The sequence below is a fragment of the Hyaena hyaena genome, unplaced genomic scaffold (genome assembly GCF_003009895.1).
Source record: "Hyaena hyaena isolate Hyena2069 unplaced genomic scaffold, ASM300989v1 scaffold_580, whole genome shotgun sequence".
Taxonomy (NCBI): domain Eukaryota; kingdom Metazoa; phylum Chordata; class Mammalia; order Carnivora; family Hyaenidae; genus Hyaena; species Hyaena hyaena.
In genome coordinates this window covers 265,940-291,806 of record NW_024081213.1, presented here as the reverse complement: position 1 = coordinate 291,806, position 25,867 = coordinate 265,940, and the positions used below count along the sequence as shown (strand labels likewise).

The following is a 25,867-nucleotide window of genomic DNA, read 5'->3' as shown; positions in this document are numbered from 1 at the left end:
ATAAAGTACAATGTACTTAATAAGCTTATTTTGTTGATAATGATTTTATGATATTTATTAGAAATATATTTAGGCTTTTTTATCATAATAAAATTACATTTTATATTCCAATGCTGAACTAATATTCTTATGAAAAAACAGTTCAGGATTATTAAGTAAAATTAAAGTGCTTGTTTGGAAAAAGGAAAGAACAAGTTGAACTTTTATTACACTTTACAAATGTCAGGCACTTTTGTAACCAACTCTAATAATTGCTAATTTTATATGTTTTGTATTCCTTTTACATAATCATTGAGTATAACAATGTATTTTTTTAACCCTTTTCAAAATTGTATGTATTTGATATAGTGTTTAGTATGGTGAGAAGAGAATAGGACTTGAAATCTGATTAACCTGACCTGGAGAAAGTTAAAGATGAGGAAACTAAGTAAATGAAATAGGGAAAAATAGCCCCCAGCTCAAAAATTGATTGTGAAGATTTGTTGAGTTAATACATTAAAGTACTGGATGGTTAATGGCCTATAATAGGCATAATTCTCTTGTGTCCTTGTTAAATGGGAAGCTTATACAGCCTGACCATAAAAGCAAAAAAAATCCCTTTTTCCAAACTGGACAAAGAATAGTGATAGGTATTTCACAAAAGAAGAAATAGAACTAGTCTATTCCTTTTTCACTGCAAATTTTTTCCTGCCTGTTTGCCATTTTTAATGTTGTTAATTTCTTATGTATAGACATTTTAAATTTATTTATATCTTTCACTTTTTCTTTCCTTATTTCTTTTTATTGCCTCTAAGTTTAGAAAGGTATTCTTTTGCATTTTAGCAGTGCTTCAGTGCTTTGGGAATATGAATTAGCAACTTTTCAGGAGAGTAATTTATCAATGTGTATCAAGAAACATAAAGATACAATTCTCTTTCTAGAAATGTATTCTAAAAAGATAATCAGAGATGATTACAGTGATTTATATGTTTGTGACAGCATTATCTTTACAGCAAAAAATTTGAAATAACCTTACTCTAACAATTGGAGAAGTTACATACAATGCTATATAGCTATGTGAGAGAATACTACTGTATTTCAAACCTGTAATAACAAGATAGGATTTAAAAGAATAAAAAGTATCATCCCAAATTTGTTAGATTATGCATTTATATACTTATAGATGAAGTATATTGGATATATTTTGGCTGATGGAATTATGAATTATTTTAATTCTTTATATTTTCTATATTTTCCAGACTTTATATAATCCTTATTTTTATAATAAGGGCAAAGTAAAGTTATCTGCCACTCCCACACCAAACATTTTTTCCATTACTTTTATGTTTTCTTTTATGATCTTTTTGTTGATTCATTTATTTGCCAAGTATCTGTACAGACAGTGTTCTGGGGCTGCATCTGTGAATGACATAGACAGAACCTGCTATTGAGAAACTTAAATTCTGTTAAATATTAAAAATTATATTAACTCTAATTTATACACAATGTTGGGGGGGTTGATGTTATGAGTAGAGGTCATTGCTGTTGTGCCATGTAAGCTGAGTTTTAAGTAATAAGTATATATTACTTAAAAAGTACTTGCTATTGCATTTATTGGGCCAACTGCTTCGTATAAATTTTATTACCTTTTCCTGGTTAAGCAATTTGCCCAAGATTACATATCTAGTAAGTGGAAAGCAGGGATTCAAACTCAGATTGGTCTGTTTCCCAAGTTTTCATTTTGTTCAGTTTTCAACAGTACCTGAGCAGGTGCTCAAAAATATTTGTTGAATAAATATTTCATGAATATTCTTGCAATTTTAGGTGTGTTTTCTCCCTCAGGCTTACGCTCTGAGGTGAGTTCAATTCTGTCTAGACCTCATTATGAGATTGTCAACTCCTTAGGAGTTTGCATATCCAGTTCCTTAGCACAGGGGCCTGGGAACAAATTCAACCTTATATAAAATGTGTTACTTGATTGAATGCGTTTTCTAGTTTGAATGTTTACAAGACCAAGTAATGTAGGCTGAAAGTTGAGGGGGAAGAAAGATTACAGTCTGGGAACAAAGCTGGGCCTCATTGTCTAGGATGCAGTCAATTGTAGTGTGTAAGAGACTCACCAAGAGCTTAAATTGGTGTTTGTGTCTAGGCTCCAAAGCATGTGACACTGAAATCTTATGAAGCAACGTAGAGAGTTTTGAGGCAAGCAGTGTAAGGACTTAAGAAAAACAGTCTTTGGGCCCGTTTTTATACATTATATTATTTTCACAAAAGCCAGATTTTAAATCATGCTTTAGGGCTTCCAGAATGCCAGCGGACATTCTGTCAGCCACTAATTAACACTTGGTAGAAATTACTTTTTGTGTTTTCCGCCTGCGGCCTGTATTGCCTTTTCCTATATGTCTCTAAGTGTTAATTGCTTAGAGATTAAGGAAAAGCAAACACACCGTTTGCTTCCATTCTGTTGCTGGTAGAACCATTGTTTATTATCTTACAGACCTCTTAAGTAGAGATAATTTCGAGAATGATGTAATCATCTACTTTATTTATAATCTCCACGTGACTGAACTGAGAGCCTAAAATTCATAGCTTTAGGTTTCTAGTATGGCATTTAACTCACTGATCACTTCCCTTTGTGTTTATTAATAGGCATATCCTATTCTGGTTTCGTAGTAAACTACATACTTTATTAAATATGCAGTTAAATGCTACCTGAATTCTAGATCCAGAATTTTTAAGGCATTGTTTTTGTCGTATCTGATTTTTCTCTTTTTATTTAAGAAGTTTTCTTTCTTAGATGTTTTTGATTTGTAAATACAGCCTGGGCCGCCTTGATTTTTAGTGTGCTTTTTGACTGTTGCTTTTGCTAAATTCGCAGATGGACTGAGTGATGAGAACAATGATGATCGAGTATTAAAATGCTGTCTTCAGTACCAGGAGTTCTTCCCTTCTTCTGTTGTTATTCTGTGCACGTGAGTTTCATGGTCATTTTACTCTTTCTTTAAATTTTTTAATTTTCAAAAAATATTTATTTTTGAGAGAGAGAGAAAGTGTGAGCAGGGGAGTGGCAGAGAGAGAATCCCAAACAGGCTCCACACTCTGAGCACAGAGCCTGTTGTGGGGCTTCATCTCACAAACCATGAGATCATGACCTGAGCCGAACTCAAGAATCAGATGCTTTAACTGACTGAGCCACCCAGGCACCCCTCTTTTTTTAAAAATAGCAACTTATAGCAAAGAGTTTTTAAAAGTCATAATGTACCCACCATGCTAAGGATCGAAAACATACATCATTTTCTAAATCTGCCAGTAAGCATATTCAATTTTATAACACATCCTCATAATGTGTAAGCTATAGAAAATTACAAAATCTTATGTTGGTTTTATTTATAGGACATTCAGAAACCTTTTGTAAAAGCTGGGGACAGCCAATTTTATCCTCCCATAAAATAGTTCGGAAATAAAAGTCTGACAAATTTTTGGTCATGAGGCAAGAAGGTTATTTAATAAATTAATTAATTTGTGGGGAAGAGGCAGTTTATGTCGTAGCTATACCCCTGATGTCTGTTAATGGAGTGAAGGCTGGAATCCCAGATCTCCCACTTACCAGCTTTGTGACCTGGGAAAGTTGCTTAAGTTAGTTTCCTCACATGTAAAATGCAGCGGGGATACTAGTATCTGCCTCATGGAGTTATTGTGAGTCCTTAATCGTGCATACATAGGGGCGCCTGGGTGGCTCAGTCGGTTAAGCGTCCGACTTCGGCTCAGGTCATGATCTCATGGTTCGTGGGTTCGAGCCCCGCGTCAGGCTCTGTGCTGACGGCTAGCTCAGAGCCTGGAGCCTGTTTCAGATCCTGTGTCTCCCTCTCTCTCTGACCCTCCCCTGCTCGCGCTGTCTCTCTCTCTCTCTCTCTCAGAAATAAATAAAACATTAAAAAAAAATAATGCATACATAAAGGATGTAGAGTAGTACCCAGTACATAAAATGATCTCAGTAGGAGTTTTTTCCTCCTCCCCCTCCTTCCTGTCTCCCTTCTCCCCTTCTTCCTCTCTCCTTCCTCCTCCCTTCTTCCCCTCCTCCCCGTCTCCTCCTTCCTTTCCTCTATTCATAACTTAGTTCTAAGGTAAAACTAACATAATGTTAAACAAAATTGTATTTGCTGTGTATGACAAAAGGCTCTGAAGGAACTGAGAAGGGGAATTTTGAACTGCAATTTTAGTCTGAATTTTATTCACTGAAAAATGGAGTTTTTTACACTTTCACAATCATGCTTAAATTCCCTATGAAATGCAGTGATGATAGAAATGAATAGACATAAGGTTTTTCTTATAAGGGGGCTTGGTCAGTTATCATTTTAAATGTATGTAACTGTTCACTTACTATTCAATACACCTGAAACTAATATAACACTGTATGTTAGCCATAGTGGAATTAAAATAAAATTTCGTTAAAATGTAAAAACAGTTTCTCATTTTAACTGTCTTCAAAGATGATGTGATTCTTTTCAGGGTTAAAAGAAATATTAAAGATTTCTGTCTCTAGGAATTTCAAGTTATTTTTGATCTAGGGCATAATATATCATAGAGTTTGTGGAAGACTGAAATAGATAATATGTTAATCATTTTTGAAATGAATGAGATAAGCTATATGTGAGACATAATTGTTATGTAATTGTTGCTTCCTTAGTTCAACTTCAGAATGAAATTTAAATTGGTGAGACTCTCAGTTCTCCATTATTTTTTTCAGTCTGTTTCAGGATTAACAAAGGTAACATTTCTTAATGAAACAAATATTTTAGTCAGACTGTACTTTTAATTCTAGCACTGCCATGTTCCAGGTGAGCCTATTTTGGGGTTAGTTTTGTTTTGTTTTGTTTTCTTTCCTTTAAAGGACTGTAATCATGCCTACTGAGTAAGTCTCACCAGCTTATTGTGAGGATACATTTATTTTACTTAAATGGATGATAGTGATGATGAATATACTGATAATGGTAGAGCTAGGAGAACCCTGCTACTATACCTTATCTTAAGTACATCACGTTACACTTACAATCTGGAGTATGGGCCAACAACGCTTAGTTCATATCTCTATGCGTATCTTTCTTCTAAATTCTAGACTAGTATATTCATCCTTATTTGCTATCTCTACTTGGATGTCTTGTAAACGTCTGGGACCTGCCATCTGCAGAAATGAACTCTTGATCTTTCCTCCTGAACTACTATCCATCTGAATAAAAAGTGCCACCTTTGGGACTCCTGGGTGACTCAGTCAGCCAAGTGTCCGACTGTTGATCTCAGCTCAGGTTCTGATCTCAGAGTCATGAGTTCAGGTCCTGCGTGGGGCTCTGCATTGGATGTGAAGCCTACTTTAAAAACAAAACAAAACAAAACAAAAGAAACAGTGCGCCTGAGTGGCTCAGTTGGTTAAGCATCTGACCCTTGATTTCGGCTCAGGTCATCATCTCGTGGTTCATGGGATCGAGTCCCACATCAGGCTCTGCCGTGCTGATAACTCAGAGCCTGCTTGGGATTTTCTCTCTCCCTCCCTTGATCTCTCTTTCTCAGAATAAATAAATAAATAAATAAATTAATTAATTAATATTTTAAAAAATTTTAGGGGCTCCTGGGTGGCTCAGTTGGTTGAGCATCCGACTTCGGCTCAGGTCATGATCTCGCGGTTCATGGGTTCGAGCCCCACGTCGGGCTCTGTGCTGACTGCCAGCTCAGAGCCTGGAGCCTGTTTCAGATTCTGTGTCTCCCTCTCTCTCTCTGACCCTCCCCTGCTCACGCTGTCTCTCTCTCTTTCAGAAATAAATAAAACATTAAAAAATTTTTTTTTAATTTTTTTAAAGTGCCACCTTCCACCCATTTGCTAAAGCCAGAAACCCAGGAGTCATTTTTGATACTTGCCTCTCTGTCATAATTCAGTCAAGTAAGGGGTCCTGTGTGATCTTTTCTTCATCTCCCTTGTCACTATCCTGTGTCAACTAGGTTATTTTTCCACTGCCTTTCTGACTCTGAGACTAATTATGCTCACTACTTCCATACTTGCTCTCTTTCATTTTTTCTTCAAAAAGTAATAAGAGTGGAGCGCCTGGGTGGCTCAGTCAGTTAAGTGTCTGACTTCCTCTCAGGTCATGATCTCACAGTCCATGGGTTCGAGCCCCACGTCGGGCTCTATGCTGACAGCTTAGAGCCTGGAGCCTGCTTCAGATCCTGTGTCTCCCTCACTCTCTGCCCCTCCCCCACTCACTCTCTGTCTCTGTCTCTCAAAATAAAGACATAAAAATTTTTTTAAAAAAACGAAAAGTAATAATAGTATTTAAAATTAAAAAATAGTTTCATTATGGAGAATTTCAGAATAGTCAAAGTGAAGAGTTAATAAACTCTTAAGTATTCAGCTACAATCATCAAAACTCTGCCATTCGTCAATTATATCTCCATTCACTCCCTGTCCCCCCATGAGTAGTTTTATACAGTTTTTTGTGTTTTGAGGGAAAATATGTGATATTGAAATGCACAAACCTTAACTATACAATGTTGACAATGGATAAACATCCATTGTCATCCCTCTTGATAGATAGAACACTTCTGTCACCCCAGAAAGTACTCTTATGCCCCTTTGTGCTCTTTTTCTAGTTTCTTTTTAATTTTGTTTTTTGTTTTTTTTTAATTTTTGAGAGAGAAAGAGTGCAAGCAGGGGAGGGGCAGAGAGAGAGGGAGACACAGAATATGAATCAGGCTCCAGGCTCTGACCTGTCAGCACAGAGCCAGTTGCAAGGCTCAAACTCATGGACTATGAGATCATGACCTGAGCCAAAGTTGTACGACATACAACTGTACAAAGTATGTACGACATACATAGTATGTCCTAGTGCATTACATTTACATAAGTATATTAATATTTATGAATGCCAGCCTCCCCTTTTTCTAGTTTCTTAACGTGGAAGCTGAGAGAGATCCTTTATTTGAGACACCTATAAATTTCCCTGTAAGCACTGCTTCAACTGTATCCCACAAATTTGATGTTCTGTTTTTTTTCATTCAATTCAATATAGCTTACCTTTGACAATTAGATGTTTGCTGTTTAATGCCAAATATTTGCACATTTTCTAATCTTCTTGTTATTGATTTGTACTTTAATTCCACTTTGGCTTGAGAACATTAATTTATATGATTTCTATTCTTTTAAATTTGTTGGTTTTATTCCCAAAAATATGGTCTACCTTGGTGAATGTTTTATATGTACTTTAAAAGAGTTTGTATCCTCTTGTGGGTGAAGTATTCTATAAATTCAGTTAGGTCAAGTTGGTTGGTATTATTGTTCAGGTTTTCTGTAACCTTACTGATAGTCTGATTATTCTGTGATTATTGAGAGAGGAGTATTTGAAATCTAACTATAATTATGGGTTTGTTTAATTCTCCTTTCTGTTTTATTTATTTTGCTTCATGTATTATGAAGCTTTGTAGGAAGATGCATACAATTTAGGATTGTCTTCTTGGAGAAAGGACCCTTTCTCACTGTATAGTGTCTCTTTTCCTGAAGTCTCTCCTTTGTTTAGTATTACTATACCATCCCAGTTTTGTTTTGGTCCGTATTTATATGGTATATCTTTTCCCACCCATTTATTTTTAATCTGTGTTTTTATATTAAAGTATTTTGTGTATAGTATTTAGTTGGTACTTTATTTTTTGTCCATTTTGAGAATTTCTGTCTGTGAATTGATAAGTTTATACCATTCACATTTAATTGGTCGGATCAAAATCTACCTTTTTGCTAATTATTTTCTATTTCATCTGTTTTTTTTTTTTCCTTTTTCTTTCTTTTCTTGGGTTAATTGTGTATTTTTTTAATGGTACCATCTTATCTCCATTATTGATTTATTTATACCTTTTTGAAAAAAACTTTTTAATATTTGCCCTAGCATCTGAAGTTTACATACTTGATCAAAATCTACCTTCAGAAAATATTATATTGCTTCATGTTCAGTGTCTGGATCTTATAGCAGAGTGTTTCCAGTTTCTCCCATTTTTTGTACTGTCATTGTTATATTTACTTTTACAGAAATGATAAACACATAATGTTTTGTTACTATTTTTGCTTCCATCATTTACATCATTAGAGAAAAAGTGAGTATTTTAACCTTGCATTCCATTTTTTGCCTCTTCATTATTTTTATAGATTCAAGGCTCTGATATCATTCCTTCTACCTAAACAAATTTCTTTGACATATGCATGCTTACTGGCAGTGATTTTTTTTGTTTTGTTTATCTCATAATTTCTTTATTTCTTCATTTATTTTTATTTTTTTATGTTCATTTTTGAGAGAGAAAGTGGGGGAGGGGCAGAAAGCGAGGGAGACCAAGAACCCCAAGCAGACTCCTATCTGCACTGTTAGCCCAGAGCCCAACACTCATGCACTGTACTCTAATCATACTTTCTTCTTTCAGCAAATAGCAAATTCTCACCATTTGTCTCATGTTCACTCTGAGTAAATTTGTAATTTCTTGCCATATGGATATTATTTCTCTTACTATGGCTCTCTCTCTGTTTCTTTTTGGATGATCATATTCTTATGTTCAAATCCAGCTCCCACAATTTTGGGCAAATTACTTAACCTCTTTACACCTCAGTTTCTCATTTGTGAAAGGGGGATACAAATAGTACCTCTCCTACATAAGAGGTTTATTGTGAGAATTAACTGGATTATGAACATATATACGTATATCTATATCTAGCTATAGACGTATAGCTATAGAGATATATAGTGCTTACAACAGTCCCTGGTATCAGGGAAATACTCAATATATAATAATTATTAGTCTCAAAAGCATACTCTACTGTATGTTAACTCCTTAACATTGTTTAAAAAAATTGTTATCCTTTGTTAATATACATGTTGAAAATCTCCACTCTTTGATTAGATCCCATGTGTTTTGAGTTACCATGTGATTTATCTTATAAAAAAAATATTTTTCCTCCTAACCCCAACCTTAGGGATGATAGAAATTTAAGAAACAAAGGCCTAATAAGTGGTGTGAAGTCACTCAGTAAAGAAGAATTGAGTGCGGATTTATTAAACTTATCTCTGAACACAGATGTATGTCATCAACCCTGTATATCTAAACAACAACTGAAAGCAGGTAGTATTCTTACTACAGCTAATTAGAAATATATCTTCATTTATGTACTGACATTGATAACAATTGGAATTAATAGTAAATTTCCATCTTGTACACTTAAAATAACATTGTTTGAATTATTTGCCAGCATGTATGTGGTAGAAATAAATGAAAATTCTAATGGTAATCCAGAAGAAAACACAGTTAACGTTATTGCCTTCTGCATACACTTTTACAAATTAATTTGAATTTTTGTCCATACATATCCACTTACATACATTTTTACATGTTTATAATCACTGTGTATAGACTATTTTATACCTTGCAGACTGTACGTTTTACGTTAGTAGTAACTACAGGAAATACTCATTTGAGGTGGAGAGAAATTTTTAGTTTCTTTTTAATATTTGCTTCCTATTTATAACTTTCTAGTAATACAACAAAAACTTGGTAATAGGAGAACCTTGAAAGATTTTAGTAATATTTTAATTTTTAATCTTAAACTAATACTTAAGAATATTAAAGGCAGTACCATTGTTTTATCTTTTTTTTTTTTTACCAGAATAATCTGTTCTATAGCTTGATATTTGATGGAATGTTGTATTAAATTGGACATAATTTAAAAATACATTCTACCTTCTCCCTCTGTAGGGAAAATAATTGTTGAAATCTTTAATATAATATGGACTTTATATGTGTAATTGTATAAAAATTGACACATATCCATGCTACTCACTGACCTCTTTGGTACTAAAATTTCTTTTGTCATAATATTCAAAATGACATTTAGAAGGAGTAACAGGATATTTTAGTTTCTATTTTTTCAGGGGTAACGTGCTTTCAGTTTGCCCTTTGTATTGCTATCACTTTAAATCCTTAGTATTTGTAGAGATAAGCCACATAATGTTTTGAGTTTTGCCATAAAGAAATTGCAGTTGTCTTCAGGTATCAAAATAATAATGTTGCTGAAATGATATCAATGCAAATAATAACAACTTACTTTAAAAGGGAAGGGCTTAAAGGTAGTTAAACCAGAGACACTGGTCCTTTCAAAACAATTTACTGATGTGAGCAGCAATTGGAAGAATATACTATTTTTGGAAGAAAAGACACTTGGATCCATAATTCTTCATTTTCTATTGTAAATACATGCAAAACGTTCTTTTAATTTTTCCTTTTTTAAAAAAATACAATTGAATTGTGATTAAAATCTCACACATTTCTTAAATTCTTATTCTAGTAAAAATATTTAGTTACCTTTTGTCAAAAAGATAAAGCATTTGTTAATGTGATATGTTTATACATAGTTACATGTTTCTGAATACCGTTTGAAAAGTTAAGAATTTATGTGGTTTCCAGGAAATTTAAGTTCTAATTATGTATAAACAGTGTTTATTATTTATGGTCAAATGCTAATTTTAAAACAATAAAATATTTACTGCTACTGTGTTAAATAAAGCCCATGACTCTGTGTTTTAAGAAGCAGCACCAGTAGAAGAGAGCTACGAGGGAGAATCTGCGCTTTCTCAACTACCCATCCTACTTGAAAGCATCATATCTGATCTTGAAAAATCTCTTGGAACAGCTTTATCTTCAATATTAGAAACAGAAATGAAAATTGCTTTTGGAAACCTCTGGATGGAGGTGATTATTTTCAACCCTCTTAGTTGACAGTTTCTTTTTCGTTGCTAAAGATATATGATCTTATCTTCATAGGACTTGTATATGTGTAGGCTTCATTGTAATGATCTATATCCCAGTATATTTTTTCATATAGTCTCTGAAATAACTCCTTGAAAACTAAATGGTGGACAGCTCCTATAGATTAGGAACTATATTTTATCATTTAATGTTTTTTCAGTGAGCAACTATTTATTATGTATCTATGGTGTGTCAGACACATTGCCCCCATGGAGCTTAAACTGAACTCAGAAAAACTTCTCACATATTTGGTTTATTTGAGTTAAAATGTTTAGTATAGGGAATCCCCATAGCAACGTGTATTCAGAAAAAGAAGTGTGTATTTTGGCTTATGTCATATAAGTGTGAGAATCAAAGCATAAGTATGATCATATCAACAAGATATTTTGGATTTTCTAGATTCATATCTGTTTTGCAATTAGTAAAATACTGCATTTGGCAATAGTGGCCCTTTTAGTTTAGTTAATGTGTGTTTGCTGTTCACATTTATGGCTAGGAGAAACAGTCCCCCTCAGCTATAGATTGTATCTATTCCAGATATTCAGTGAGATTCTAATAACTTGCCAATATGATGTTTTTGCTGCTTGATTATATAATCAAGTGTTGAGCCAAGATGATGAGGAATGATTCTAGGAGAGGTGATCAGAAGATTCTAGGACAGTTGACTTAAATCAGATATTTTATAATAGAGTCTAGGAAAGTCATTGCATATGAATAATTCAAAAAAGGATGTACTGACATCTTGTAGTACTAAATGATGAATCTCCTTTATAAACACATCTTTGCAAGAGTGTAGCAAGTATCAGTGGTAGTTGCCATCTTTTTTCTATATAGATTTTCCTGCAGCTCTGTGAAATAACTAGATTGATTTCCTCCCAGAATTGACTGTGTTGGAAAGTAAATTGACTGGCTTTCCTGATTAAAACTATGCTTCTTCTGATTAAAACAGTGCTTTTGTTTTGCACATATAGTTTCTGAAACTCTAAGAATTAATACTCATCTGAATTTTACAGAAACAATTTACAATGGAAATAGAATTTTAAGATCATGATTGGCTTTTAATAAAACATCTTTTAGTTTTAAAAAAAAACTCTACTTTGCCCAGAAATATATATAGATATTTTAAAATAATTCTAGTTACATTTTAATAATAAGAATAATAAATAAATTAGTAGGTAGTAATTTTTTAAAATACTTTTTAGATGCTGTACTTGAAACCACCATGGACTCTAATTCATTTATTAAAGTGCTTTAGGAAACATTGGTTGGCTGTATTTGGATTAGTTATGGAGAAGAATGTGCTTTTCACCATTGAGAGCCTATATGAAAATCTCTGTAAAGGTATGAATTTTTTATTTTGTCTTCAGCAGTGTTGTGTTAAAGTCAGACTAGCAGGTATATTCCATGGAATGTGAAGATGAATTAATAAGAAATTGGTCAGTTATTTTTTTAATCATTTACACTTCTAATTGCTAAAGGGAACTTGTGAAACCTGTGTGAATGGATGAAGTTCACAGAGCTTAAGACCATTAATGGTATCACCACCGTTGATATTCCTGGATATAACGAATATTTAATTTTTTTATAATGTTTGAAAACTTTTAAAACCATATTTTAGTTTATTCAGGTATGAAAATAGAATTTAGACTTTTTTTTCCCATTTCTCTCTGTTTCACACGCAACTTTGACACATTCCATGTACTAATTTTAGAAATAGTATATCAAAGTATCTATCTAAACTATATGGTTTAGGAAATAGGAAATGTTTGTCTTTGGTATATAGTGAGCTCTAGAACCAGAAGAGACTAAAGTCAAACACTTAGTTGGTGGTTTTTAAACCATGTTGCACAGAACTTTCTTGAAATGCCTCCGGAGCTGCCACAGATTGGAGACAGAAAGGTTGATTGGGAGCCTGGAAAGTTGGCGGGCCTTTGGCCCTCAACCCCATCTTTAGTTTGTATGTAGAGATTCCATGTAGGCTTTGAAAAAAAGTTTCTCTGCTAAGGAAAAAAAGATGGGAAGAGTATTGATCAAATGTTACAAGAGCCCATGTTTTATAATCAGGTAAACCACCCCTGAGAGGTAAGTGATTTTTCCAAAGTCAAACTACTAGATTTTTCTTGCTATACCTTTAAAAATCAAAATATGCATAACAATTATTAGGATGTTCAGTTCTTGATGTTTTTTGAATTCCTAACATGATCTGTTCAGTTTATTATTTTCCTGTATTAGTAATATCCTGTCTGCTTTTGAAAAATAACTGTGCGTTTAAAGGGCCATTAAATAACAGCCTGAGTACTCGAGGGTTTAATTTTTTTTAATGTTTTCTTTATTTCTGAGAGAGAGAGAGAGAGAGAGAGAGAGAAAGAAAGACAGCGGGAGCAGGGGAGGGTCAGAGAGAGGGAGACACAGAATCTGAAACAGTCTCTAGGCTCTGAGATAGCTGTCAGCACAGAACCTGACATGGGGCTCGAACCCACGAACCATGAGATCATGTCCTGAGCTGAAGTAGGACACTTAACCAACTGAGCCACCCAGGCGCCCCTAAGCTAAGTTTAAAGGCACAAGAGCCAGGTAGTGAAGAATAAGATCATTTCATCATAAAAAATATGCAAACCATTACTGTAAAACTTGATTTAACACTAAGCTAAAACAGAACACAAACAAATATATTCCGTGGGAGGTATGCCATGTCTCTCTCTCTTTCTCTTGAAATGTAAACTTTTGGAAAATGTTTTGTATATTTGGAAATTACTTCAGGTGATTTAAAGTAACTGATTCAATGCCTTATGACTTTTAAAAGTTACCAAGTTGTTAAAAATCTTTATTTTGAGACAGATAGCATGGGAGAAGCAGAGAGAGAGAGAGGAGAGAAAGAGAGAATCCCAAGCAGGCTCCATGCCGTCAGCACATAGCCCGGTGTGGGGCTTGAAGTCACGAACCCTAAGATCATAACACTGAGATCACTACCTGAGCTGAAATCGAGGGCCAGACGCTTGACTGACTGAGCCAGTCAGGCACCCCTAGAAGTTACCAATTTTTAAAATAAAGAGATTTTCTAGGCATTATCTTTAACTATAGGAGGTATTTATAGGCTTTATTGTTACATAAGAGAAGAGACAGGGAACGACTCCTTGGACATGTCTTTAAAGCAGTTTCTGTAAAATATATAGAAACGTGTTTCATATCCCAGGTAGAAGCATAATTTAGTTCCATCAGTCATGTATGATCTTGAATAAGATTAAAGAATGGCGTATTTAGTTGCTATTTTTCTATGTTTCCAGGGGTGGGCAGTGTTTGTCTATTTGCACACTGCTTAGAGGTAGTGATAATACAGAATGGAGAGACGGTGCCTGTTCCTTTTGCTAAAAAGTCTTTTTTGGAATCATTGTGCATAATTTATTGATCTTTGGTCTGGAAGAATCTGATGCCCCACGTGTGCTGGCTTGTGAAGAATATAAAATAGAACTATAAAAATCACAGTTTATTATTATGTTTACTGTCTTTTAATAGTATACTCAGTGGTTAAATTATGCATGTGTTTAACTTCAGTAATCCCAAAGAATGTACCTTAGATCAATTCATAGAAAATTGTGTGGAAAATAACTACTTTTTTTTTCGATTTTGTTATCCATATTTAGGTGAAATGATTATTGACCTTATATAAGCATTAAAGTATTTCAACCATGTAGATTTCTTTTTATGTTGTGTCTAGGTACTGAATGTATCATTGTTCTTTCTCTTCAGCACATAATCTTAGTAAAAACTTTTTGTGAGACAGAAATCAAATGATTAATTCAAGGCTATAAGACTAACTGAACATTGATTGCATTGGAGAAACACCCTTAAAAGAAATTGTGCTCAGTTTCTTCTCAGGAGATTTACTAGGTTTATCAAATCTACATTCTGTCCTTTGTGTAGCATTTCTTATCTGTCTTTTCCCACAGGAATTTAAACTAGTCATTGACTTTAAAAATAACTAAGTGTTTTGTAAGGAAATTACTTCTGTTTGTTTTATTTGATAAAGGGGAAGCCAGAAGCCTGGCTGTAGCCATCACATTCGATTAGAATTTCTGAATATTATATAATTAATTATAAAAATCTACTTTAAATTTTCATTTGATATGTCAGTAATTTCCAAGCAAATACTTGTTTTTGTTTTTTAATTAATTTTTATTTGAATGTTTATTTTATTTATTTTTTTAAAGTTTTTTTTTTTTTAATTTTTCTTAATGTTTATGTTTGAGAGACAGACAGAGTGTGAGCAGGGGAGGGGCAGAGAGAGAGGGAGACACAGAATCTGAATCAGGCTCCAAGTTCTGAGCTGTCAGCACAGACCCCATCATGGGGCCCAAACCCATGAACTGTGAGATCATGACATGAGCTGAAGTCAGATGCTTAACCAACTGAGCCACCCAGGCGCCCCTTAAATGTGTGTTTATTTATTTAGAGTGATAGTGAGCAGGCGTGTGTGTGAGTAGGGGAGAGGCAGAGAGGGACAGGAAGAGAATCTCAAGCAGGCTCCATGCTGTTAACAAGGAGCCCCCTCATACACGGCTCAATCCCGTGAACCATGAGATCACGACCTGAGCCAAAATCAAGAGTCAGATGCTTAACTGACTGAGCCACCCAAGCACCACTCTAAGAAAATACTTGCATAAGTGATACAGAGGAACTTTTTACTTTTTTAAAGTCAACAGTACCAGTGAAAACCCATGCTGGTATTTCAGATTATAAAAGATGCTGGTGTCTCAAGTTTCTCTGAAAAAGAGAACATTAAAAGGAAACAAAACAAACACATTGTAGCATGGTTATTTTAAATGCCTTTGAAAAGTATATATTAGCACTCTATAATTTCTAATTATAATTTCTAATTATATTTCCATTTCTAATGGAAAGAGTTTTTTCTGTTCTGGACTTGAATGACCTTAGAAATTTGCTTAACTTCAATGCTCATAACTTTTAAAATGTTTGAAATTATTGTCACCACCTCCAAGAACTTAATGTAAGTAATTTTAGTTGAGAGAAAATTGTTACAGTTTAAATTATTTCTTGTAGATTAACTCTCTTTGCTAATTTATAAGGAAAAAAAATTCTGACTTCTCTTGCCTACAGCTGTTACTCAGATTATTTGTATTTTTCCTTAAGTTGTGTTGTGCAAAGAGAGAAAACAGTATTTTCAAGAAATCTAGTATTACATTTGATGTAATGGAATTTGAAGTTAAATTGCTGCTTGATTAACTGAGTTGGTTATGATAGGGACTGCATTTAACTTACATGCTTACCCCCAAAATGTGACTCTTCGGATGCCTTCCTAGCAATCTGTACACGAAACAGCCTTAGTTTTGAAAATCTGTAGTTGAACTTGTTGGCAATTCTTTCTCTTTTCTGAAAAGTATAATGTTCTTTCACTTTAAAGTTTACCATGGTGAGGAAACCTCCTAGAATCTGAATACAGAATACCTGGATCAACTCCAAGAACTTTGTCTTTAGCTAAGTTTAATTCTAGTGCTTCTTACACACGAGAAATAAATTAGGAGTACGGTGTACGTGTAAATGTATACCTTACTTAAGTTTCATAATTAACATTAGATTGGCTTTCCAAAGAAATTTTTATATTGTATACTCATTCTTGCATATGTTTTCCTTCTTAATTTCTGTTACCAGCTAACAAGGCAGTGGATTTTACAACAGTGAAGTTTCTCCTTCAAGATTCTAAAAGTTTGTTACATGCTTTCAGTACAAGGTCAAATTACGATGGTATTCTTCCACAGGCCTTTGCTCAAGTCAACAAACTACTCCAGACATTTGCAGAGGTAAGTTACCTTTGGAATGCCATTTAGAGCTAATCACATGCGTTCTAAAAACGTATTAGCAGATAACAGAGATAAAGGGTATTTTAATTATAACCTATTGTAACACACAAAGGGCATTAAGTAAATCTGAAGTGAATTAAGGAGAAAGTAAGCAATTCTTATTACAAGTTATAAAACACATCCTCTTAGGAATGGATGTGTTTTATACATCATCAGTAAGGAAGTAACATACTTGCTTAAGAGAGTATCTCATGAAGTAAAAGAAGTATCTTTTTAATAAGCGAATAAGAACTATGTGATAATTCCTATGGAAAGAATTGATTTAAGGAGTGAAATGATCTTTTGGATTAAGATGACCAAAACATTGGTAATTGTATTTTTCCATGGCAAATGTGACTTTGAGAACTATTAGTAGGAAATAATGGACCTGGGAATTTAGGGGATTGCGGCTTGAGCTCGCTCTGTACTGGAATTGTATAGGGAAAAATATATTATCCCTTCCCATCACACAACCGAGCCCTAAACCCCATCTTTAGTGAAACAAACATAGTGAACAAGATGGAACCTTCAGGAAACTCACAGGCTTATCAGACTTTGAATTAAGATTTTGAGAATAAAAAAAAAATAGGATTGATTGAGCTAATAATAATGTCAAGTTTTAAGTTCCTTTCATCAATTGGAAACCTAGAGATGGGAATTACCATGAAAATGTGGTTTTAAAATTTAGTGCTGTTTATCAGATAATGGCATGCCTACCAAATGTTGCCCAGAGTATTTAAAAATATTGAATTATTTATTCCTGGGTCCTGATTTTGCTGTTGTTACATTAGCAAGAGATTCATGAAGGCCACTAGTGAAGAATCTATATCCTCATTAGTGCTTTTCCCTTACCACCTGGCATTAATGTGATTGCTGGAAACAACCTGTGTTGTTTCCACGATTAGAGCTCTGAAGCGTTGCTCCTTTATTTTCATGTTAGAAACAGTTCATTGTCTGAGTCAGCCAGGAACTTTGTGATTTTGCTTGGGCTTTTAAAATTTACTTTAGGGGTGCCTGGCGGGCTTACCAGTGGAGTATGCAACTCTTGATCTTGGGGTCATGAGCTCAAGCCCCACATTGGAGGTAGAGATTACTTTAAAACAAAATTAAATATTGAAAATAGAACACACTTTCAGTAGGAGTTGTTTTGTAGAATGCATTAGATTTGTTTGGTATATGACCTAAATACTTAGTCCTGTCGCAGTAACTTGAGCAACAAATAGATTACCTCCAGGGATAGGGTATCTGAATATAGTAACTGTAAAATAATAATAATAATAATAAAATTTTTAAGAATTAAAAAATCCCCCCAAACTTTATTTACCAAGTGTAGAAAATCAGGAAAAGGGGAATATTCATTTGTTTGCTTCTGAAAAGTCTTGTAAGAAAACAAAATGGAGAGTTAACCAAAATGATCATTTTCCAGATTTTTATATACATGGGATGGAACAGGAAAAGGATATATACATTTTTTTCTTTTTATTAAGTTTATTTATTTAAGTAATTTCCTCACCCAACATGGGGCTCGAACTCATGACCCAGAGATAAAGCATCACACCCTCTTCTGAGTGAGCCAGCCCGGCACCCCTACAGTATTCTTTTATAAGCTTCCAAACACCAAAAAAAAATAAATAAATAAATAAATAAAAATAAGGCCTGCTCTACCAGGTTGTTAGAATACTGAAAGTCAGTCTTCTTAAACTTTAGACCTCCATGCCTCAGGATCCCCATCCTGGCTAGTTGTGTTTTTAGCCTCTGGTTATTTAACCTCTCTGAGACTTAATTTCTTCTTTTGTAAAATGAGTATAATAATAATCTGTGCCTCAGAACTGTCATGAGAATTAAATATAAATTAATACTTGTAAAGCACCTAATGCCTTGCACGGAGTGAGTGTTACGTAGATGTTTAGTAAAGTAATCTATCTACATAGTTGCATACATGACTCTTTGAGAACTGAGGAAGAGAGGCAACATGTGGTGATTTAAAAAAAAAATGTATCTCAGAACAAAATAATGTCTTTCCATTCATGTATATGTATTAAGTTTATGATTCATGTAAATAGGCAAAAACAGAAAGAAAAACTTTTTCTTTTTGTCTTCCTGTACCCAAAGATAGAAAAAGGTAACATTTACTTTTACTGTTGGAGAGAGATCATAACCTAATTCAGAGTCAGATTGCTGTAGGTCAAATCTGTTTACAAGCCTTACCAGCTATGTGACCTTGCATGAGTTACTTACCCTTTCTGTGTCTCAGTTATATGGATAATCATAGTATCTGTTTGATAGGGTAGTTGTGATGATTCAATGAGCTAATAGACACAGAGTTCTGGGGCTTCAGGCTGACTCAGTCAGGGTAGCATGCAACTCTTGATCTCAGGCTTGTAAACTCAAGCCCCACAGTGGGTAGACAGATTATTTAAAAAAATAAAATCTTTGAAATAATAGATACAGGGGCTCCTGGGTGGCTCAGTCAGTTAGGCGCCCAACTCTTGATTTTGGCCCAGGTCATGATCTCAAGGTTCATGAGATCAAGCCTGGCATCAGGCTCTGTGCTGACAATGCCAGAGCCTGCTTGGGATTCTGTCTCTCCCTCTCTCTGCCCCTTCCTCCACTCTCTCTCAAATAAACATTAAAAAAAAAAAATAGATATATGATATATGGTGGCTCAGTCATTCAGCATCTGACTTCTGCTCAGGTCATGATCTCACAATTGGTGAGTATGAGTCCCACATCGGGTGAGCACAAGCTTTGGGTGAGTTCATACCCCACTTCAGGTGAGCTCAGGATGGGGAGAGAGAGAGAGAGGGAGAGAGAATCCCAAGCAGGCACTACTCTGTCAGCATGGAGCCCAAACCCACAAACCGTGAGCTCATGACCTGAGGCCAAATGAGTAGTTGGATGCTTAACCAACTGAGCCACCCAGGCACCCCTCCCCCAAGGTGATTTTTTAAAAAAATTATTTGAATCAGTAGTATAGTTCTTATACTCTGCTCAGTATCATAATTTATAAATATCTAGAATATGCTCAGGGGCACCTGGGTGACTCACTCTGTACGGTATCTGTCTCTTGATTTCAGCTCAGGTCATGATCTCACAGTCATGATCCAGCACTCCCTGTAGGACTCCACTCTCAGTGCTGTCTGGGGTTCTCTCTAGCCCTCTCTTTCTGTCCCTGCCCTGCTCATAAGTGTGTGTGCGCGTGCATGTGTGTGTATATGCACATGTGTGTGCACTCTAACATAAAAAATAAAATATGCTTAAGATCTATATTCTTAAATACTTTTCATTGGCCATGCTATTTACTGTAGTACCTCCTTCCATCAGCTACCAGACTTCTTAAAGAGCAATCTATAACCATTGTTTCCACTTCTTCACTCACTTCTTCCTTAATCCTTCACAAGTAGAATTTTACCTCCACACTCTATTAAGTGAATTAGGTTATCATTTGCTTCCTAATGATCAAATCCACCCTTTTCTCGCTCTTTCACACTCTTTCTAGTTTCTCAGCCTTTCTTCAGCACTTGATGTTGTCCACCCTTTCTTTCGTGAAACTTATCTCTTTTGGCTTTTATTGCTATTGAATACATCTGACTCTTCCCCTATCTTATTGATCTCCCTTTTTCTTTTTGCTAATTCTCTCCCTCCTTCAATTTGTTTACCGTTTTCCATCTTCTCTGCTATATTCTCTCCTAACAATCTCATCTACTTAAGAGGTTTGTCTCCCTTGAGAACAATTCCCAACTGTGTCTTTTAAGCTACAGATTTATATATCCAATTACCTGCTAGGTATCTTTACCTAAATGTCTTTTTATTCTTCACAGACAACATTCTGAACACAAACCTATAGTCTGTTTCTCCTCTTTTCTGTAACCAGCCCTTCTTCTTGGCTTTACTGCAGTTGGCCATAAAATCCAGAAATACAGCTAAATATATTAAATGCCTTACTGCTCTTACATTACATGACATGTTCAGTGTGTTGTCCCTCATGAGCAAGGCACAGTTTAATATGCTGTTTAAAACTGCAGTAAATGTGGCACATTAAAATAGCATTTAAAACATTTTTTAAACGTTTATTTTTGAGAGAGACACACATACACAACAAGTGCAAGTGGGGAGGGGCAGAGAGAGAGGGAGACAGAATCCGAAGCAGGCTCCAGGCTCTAAGCTGTCAGCACAGCACCCAACACGGGACTGAAACCTGTGAACTGTGAGATCATGACCTGAGCTGAAGTTGGACACTTAACCAACTGAACCATCCAGGTGTCCCCCGAAATAGCATTTTCATCACTTACTGCACATGTATCTGTGATATATTTGAGATATAATCAAGGGGGGTTGATCTATTTCTACATTATGGATCTTTCTATTTCCATTATTTATGCCATTATTCTTCTACATATCCAGATCCAAAAAATTTTAGGGTCTCCCTCATTCCCTGAATCTAGACTTTGGCCAAGTCTTTTGTTTTGTTTTGTTTTGTTCAGGAAAATAGTCCATATTAATCATAGCTTTGCTCATCCTTGGCATATCATTACTTATCCCGATTTGAGAAGTTCAGGACAAGAATGCCAAGAGAATTGTCAGCTCTTATAATTCTTTAAAACACTGCAAATTTTCACAAGTGCCATCTCCATTCCACCTACACAGGAGCCAATATCCCCAAGCTATCCATTCCTAGAACGGAAGTCAAGCCTTGATACTCTATTAATCTCTGCCAACACCGGAGGTGTGGCCAGATTCACAGGGGTGACCCATGAATATACTGCCATCTTAGAAGCTGTGAGACCAGAGCAGACACAGGTGTTAAGTGGGAGCCAGCACCACATTCCTTCGGACTAACCTGTACCCAAGCAACAGCTACCGTCTGATACTGGTGACAGCCATTACCATGACTGTCATACCCCAGAGCCTTGTTTTGAGCTTTTCTCTCATATTCCCAATCCTTTCTCTAGGGACTGCGTTTGGTGGAGGAACTAAAGAGGTGGGGTGGGGGGATGCAGGAGTCCCTCTAGATTAGAAGAGTGGAATGCATGCCTAGGGTGTGACAGCCAGCAGTCTCCTTCCCTGGAGGCCATAGTATTTTTTTTATTTAAATTTTAGTTCACATACAGTGCAATAGTGGTTTCAGAAGTAGAGTTCAGTGATTCATCACTTATATACAACACCGAGTGCTCATCACAAGGACCCTCCTTAATACTCATCACCCATCTAGCCCATCTCCCCACCCACCTCCCCTCCATCAAGCCTCAGTTCTCTATTGTTAGGAGTCTCTTGTGGTTTGTTTCCTTCTCTCCTCTTTCCACCCCCACCCCACCCCAGCCTTTCCCCATATTCATCTGTTTTATTTCTTTTTTCTTTTTTTTTTTTCTTTTTTAACAATGTTTTATTTATTTCTGAGAGAGAGAGAGAGAGACAGTGTGAGCAGGGGAGGGTCAGAGAGAGAGGGAGTCACAGACTGAAACAGGATCCAGGCTCTGAGCTGGCAGTCAGCACAGAGCCCAACGCGGGGCTCGAACCCACGAACCACGAGATCATGACCTGAGCGAAAGTCAGACGCTTAACCGACTGAGCCACCCAGGCGCCCCCCCCCCCATCTGTTTTGTTTCCTAAATTCCACATGAGTGAAATCACATTTTTGTCTTTCTCTGATTGACTTATTCTGCTTAGCTTAATATATTCTAGCTCTGTCTGGCCAAGTCTTTAAAAATGTTTCTTGCATGGGGCTCCTGGTGGTTCAGTCACTCGAGCATCCAAGTCTTGATTTCAGCTTAGGTCATGATCCCAGGGTTCGAACATCACATCTGGCTCCAGACTGAGCATGGAGCCTGCTTAAGTTCTTTCTCTCTCCCTCTGCCCCTCTCCCCTGCTAGTGCTCTCTCTCTCTCTAAAATGAAAATAAAATATTTCTTGCATAAAATTTTCTTTTTATACTCCTGCCTTTTCCTACCTAATTCAAGTTCTCAGGACTCCTCTTCCGGATTATTTTAGTAGCCATCTGACCAGTCTTCATGTCTCTGGTTTCTTATGTCCCATTTTGCCTGAGAGTGTAGTTCTGGATCTGTCACTTCCTAAGTTAGAAACCGTTAGTGGCATAAGGTTTACATTCCATTCTGATTTTTATAATCCAGTCCAGTATAATATCATAGGTGTAAAAGTGTTCAAACAATATTCTTAAACTGATATTAGCATGTTAGCTAAGAAATGTCACTACAGGGGCACCTGGTTGGCTCAGTCGGTTAAGCATCCATCTTTGGCTCAGGTCATGATCTCACGGTTAGTGGGTTCAAGCCCTGCATCAGGTTCTGTGCTGACAGCTCAGAGCCTGGAGCCTGCTTCAGATTCTGTGTCTCCCTCTCTTTCTGCCCCTCCCCTGCTCTCACGCTGTCTCTCAAAAATCATAAACATTAAGAAAATAAAATAAAAAAGAAATGTCATTGTAATAAACACATTGGAAATATTGTTTGATGTAAGTAGAAAAGGAAAATATTTTTTCTAGCTCTGATGCCTTCCTGGGAAAATTCTGTACACAGTCAAGGACAAAGAATAGTCAGCACTTCTCGGAAAGCTAGAACAATGTAAGCACAATTGGCATTCTGTTTCTCTCATCTACTAGTGAAGGACTAGCTGAAATTCATGTAATTCTTACTTCCCCAGGTCAAGGCAAAATTTAAGCAAAATCCTTCAGAAACTACAGTGGGTGAGAAGCAAGAAGATACTTCTCTGATGAAATCTAATAACCAAGAAGTCACCATTTTCTCAGGTTCTCATCTTCCCCAGCCCAACAGGCATCAACAAATCTGGTCTATCCTAGAGAATGTTTGGACTACATTATATCAGAACAGGTACTAAATTTCTAAGAATTTTTGAATTCTAGAGTTTTCCATCATTTTTCTCATTCATCCAACAGTTAGTGTTTGGGTTGTGAGTTGAATATATTAGATTACCTTATTGAGGGACTTTTACCAAATTGGTGCCTTAGAAACAGTGATGCTTAAATAGGGATGCAATCAGACTTACCTGGAGAGTTTAAAAAATATATATGCCTAGGCTCTGTTCCTAGAAATTCTGATTCAGTAAGACTGAGCTGATACTGATATAGTGTATTAAAAAAAAAAAGATCTCTCCAGGTGATTCAGATGTAAACTCTTAATGAGAGGCATTTCACATGTATGTCAAAACCAACGAAGGCTACCTAGATTGGCTAAACAAATTAGGATACAGAGCCTTAGGAAAATTTAAAATAATCTAAGAAAATGTTATTTGGGATTAGGGAAAATTCATATAAGGAAAATAAATAATTTTATTGAAAAGGAAGAAATGTGGGGCACCTGGGTGGCTCAGTTGCTTGACTGTCCAGCTTCAGCTCATGTCATGATCTATGGTTTGTGAGTTCGAGCTCCACATAGGGCTTGCTGCTAAGTCAGCTCAGAGCCCACTTCAGAGCCTCTGTCCCCCCAACTCTGCCTCTCCCCCAGTCACATGTGTACTCTTTCTCTTTCTCTCAAAAATAAAATAAACTTTTTTTTTTTTTAAAGGGAGAAATGCTTTTATTCCTTTGATACACATGAAGTACTCTGTCCCTGGTAAAATGAAAAGATAGAGATGATTTGCAAATAGTTCTTTAAATGCTGCTGGAGTAACTTAAAAAATAATTTAAAGCAACTGACTTTAAAGTAGGCCAACACTCTCTCCCATACTTTCTCCCAAACCCATAATCTTTATACAATTTTATGTATATTATATAATTTGCCAGCCATGCTGTATGCTGTTTGGTATGATTTTGGTTCAAGGGTCCAGTGTGACTGTTATTTTAGATTAAGACCATCTGTCCTAGCTGCAAAGGAATAGAAGCACTCTTCTTTAACATCTATTCTCTGTTTACAACCCTGTAGATTGAGGGCCCATTTTTAGCCCTTGGCTACATTTGAAATTTCTTTCAAACTAATTTATAATGTGTCATACTAAAGAAATACCTATACCTAACATGGAAGCAAAAGAAAACAATAAAAATTTTGTATTTTCTTATAAAGCAAAGGCATTGTATTTGTTGTGTCCAGTCTTAACGTTATTTGTAATGTTTTGGCTAATCAGAGATTATGGTTAGCTGAAAGTTACCATATATACTAGGCAGAGATTATAACTTTCAAAATAAAATAGATTAAAGCCATTTCTAAGACATTTTCATCATCTCCTCATTTAGAAAATATTTGAATACTGAGGCACCTGGGTGGCTCAGTTGGTTGAGCATCCAACTCTTGATTCTGGCTCAGGTCATGATCCCAGGGTCAAGGGATCAAGCCCCATGTTCGGGCTCTGCACTGAGTGTGGAGCCTGCTTGAAATTCTCTTCTTCCTCTTTCTCTGTCCCTGCTCCCTGCTCGCACCCTCTCTCTCTTAAAAAAAAAAATATATATATATATATATATGTGTGTGTGTGTGTGCGCGCATATATATGAATATATATATGTGTGCATATATATGCATATATATATACATATATATATACATACACACACACACATATATATAGAGTACTTTTTTACCTTGGAGTTGACCTATTATATATATACATTTGTGTTGTGTGTTAGAGTTCTGGGTAATTCCTGTATAATAGACTTTACTTTGTAGTATTTCGGTACATGAAAAATGCTTATATTGCTTTATCAGTGCATAGTTATTAAAGCCTACTTCATTGCTTCTCATGCCTGATTGTGTACCAGAGTCACCGTATAATTTTCCAGTATATTCACACTTGAGCCTTTCATGTAGAGATGCTCATTTGAAGGTCTGGTAGGCCCTGTGTATTTTATGCTTCAAAATACTTTTTCTTTTAGAAAGGTAAAACTGTACTTATTAACAATGGCATTTCTTTGGATTTTCTAAGTTTTCCCTTTTGCAGACTTGTCAAAATGGGCCACCTCTTTCATATATCATTCTATGAATGTGGAAAACAATTTTTTGGTTCTTCAGTGCATTAAATATATAATCCCCATGTGACCCAGCAGTTCCACTCATAGAGATATACCCAAGTGAACTGAATACAAGTGTTCAAACAAAAGTGTACATATGAATGTTCACAACTATTTACAATAGCCAAAGTGGAAACAGTCCAATGCCCATCAGCAGATGAATGGATAAACAAAATGTGCTCCATCATAAAAATGTTTGTATCTATAACATAGAATTTCTTAGCCATAATAATATATCGAT

The 25,867-nt window shown here is 35.5% G+C and overlaps 1 protein-coding gene across 2 annotated transcripts in view; it reads left to right on the top strand.

The window, feature by feature from the left end:
• The window catches only part of SWT1 (SWT1 RNA endoribonuclease homolog), a 96,446-nt gene that overhangs the window by 28,387 nt on the left and 42,192 nt on the right, over positions 1–25,867 (top strand). For both annotated transcript variants that reach the window (XM_039256609.1, XM_039256610.1), the window contains exons 10-15: positions 2,858–2,951; positions 8,978–9,123; positions 10,583–10,746; positions 12,006–12,144; positions 16,471–16,619; positions 23,313–23,500. In XM_039256609.1, the coding sequence (XP_039112540.1) occupies positions 2,858–2,951; positions 8,978–9,123; positions 10,583–10,746; positions 12,006–12,144; positions 16,471–16,619; positions 23,313–23,500 (880 nt within the window). The remainder of the gene's footprint in view (positions 1–2,857; positions 2,952–8,977; positions 9,124–10,582; positions 10,747–12,005; positions 12,145–16,470; positions 16,620–23,312; positions 23,501–25,867) is intronic.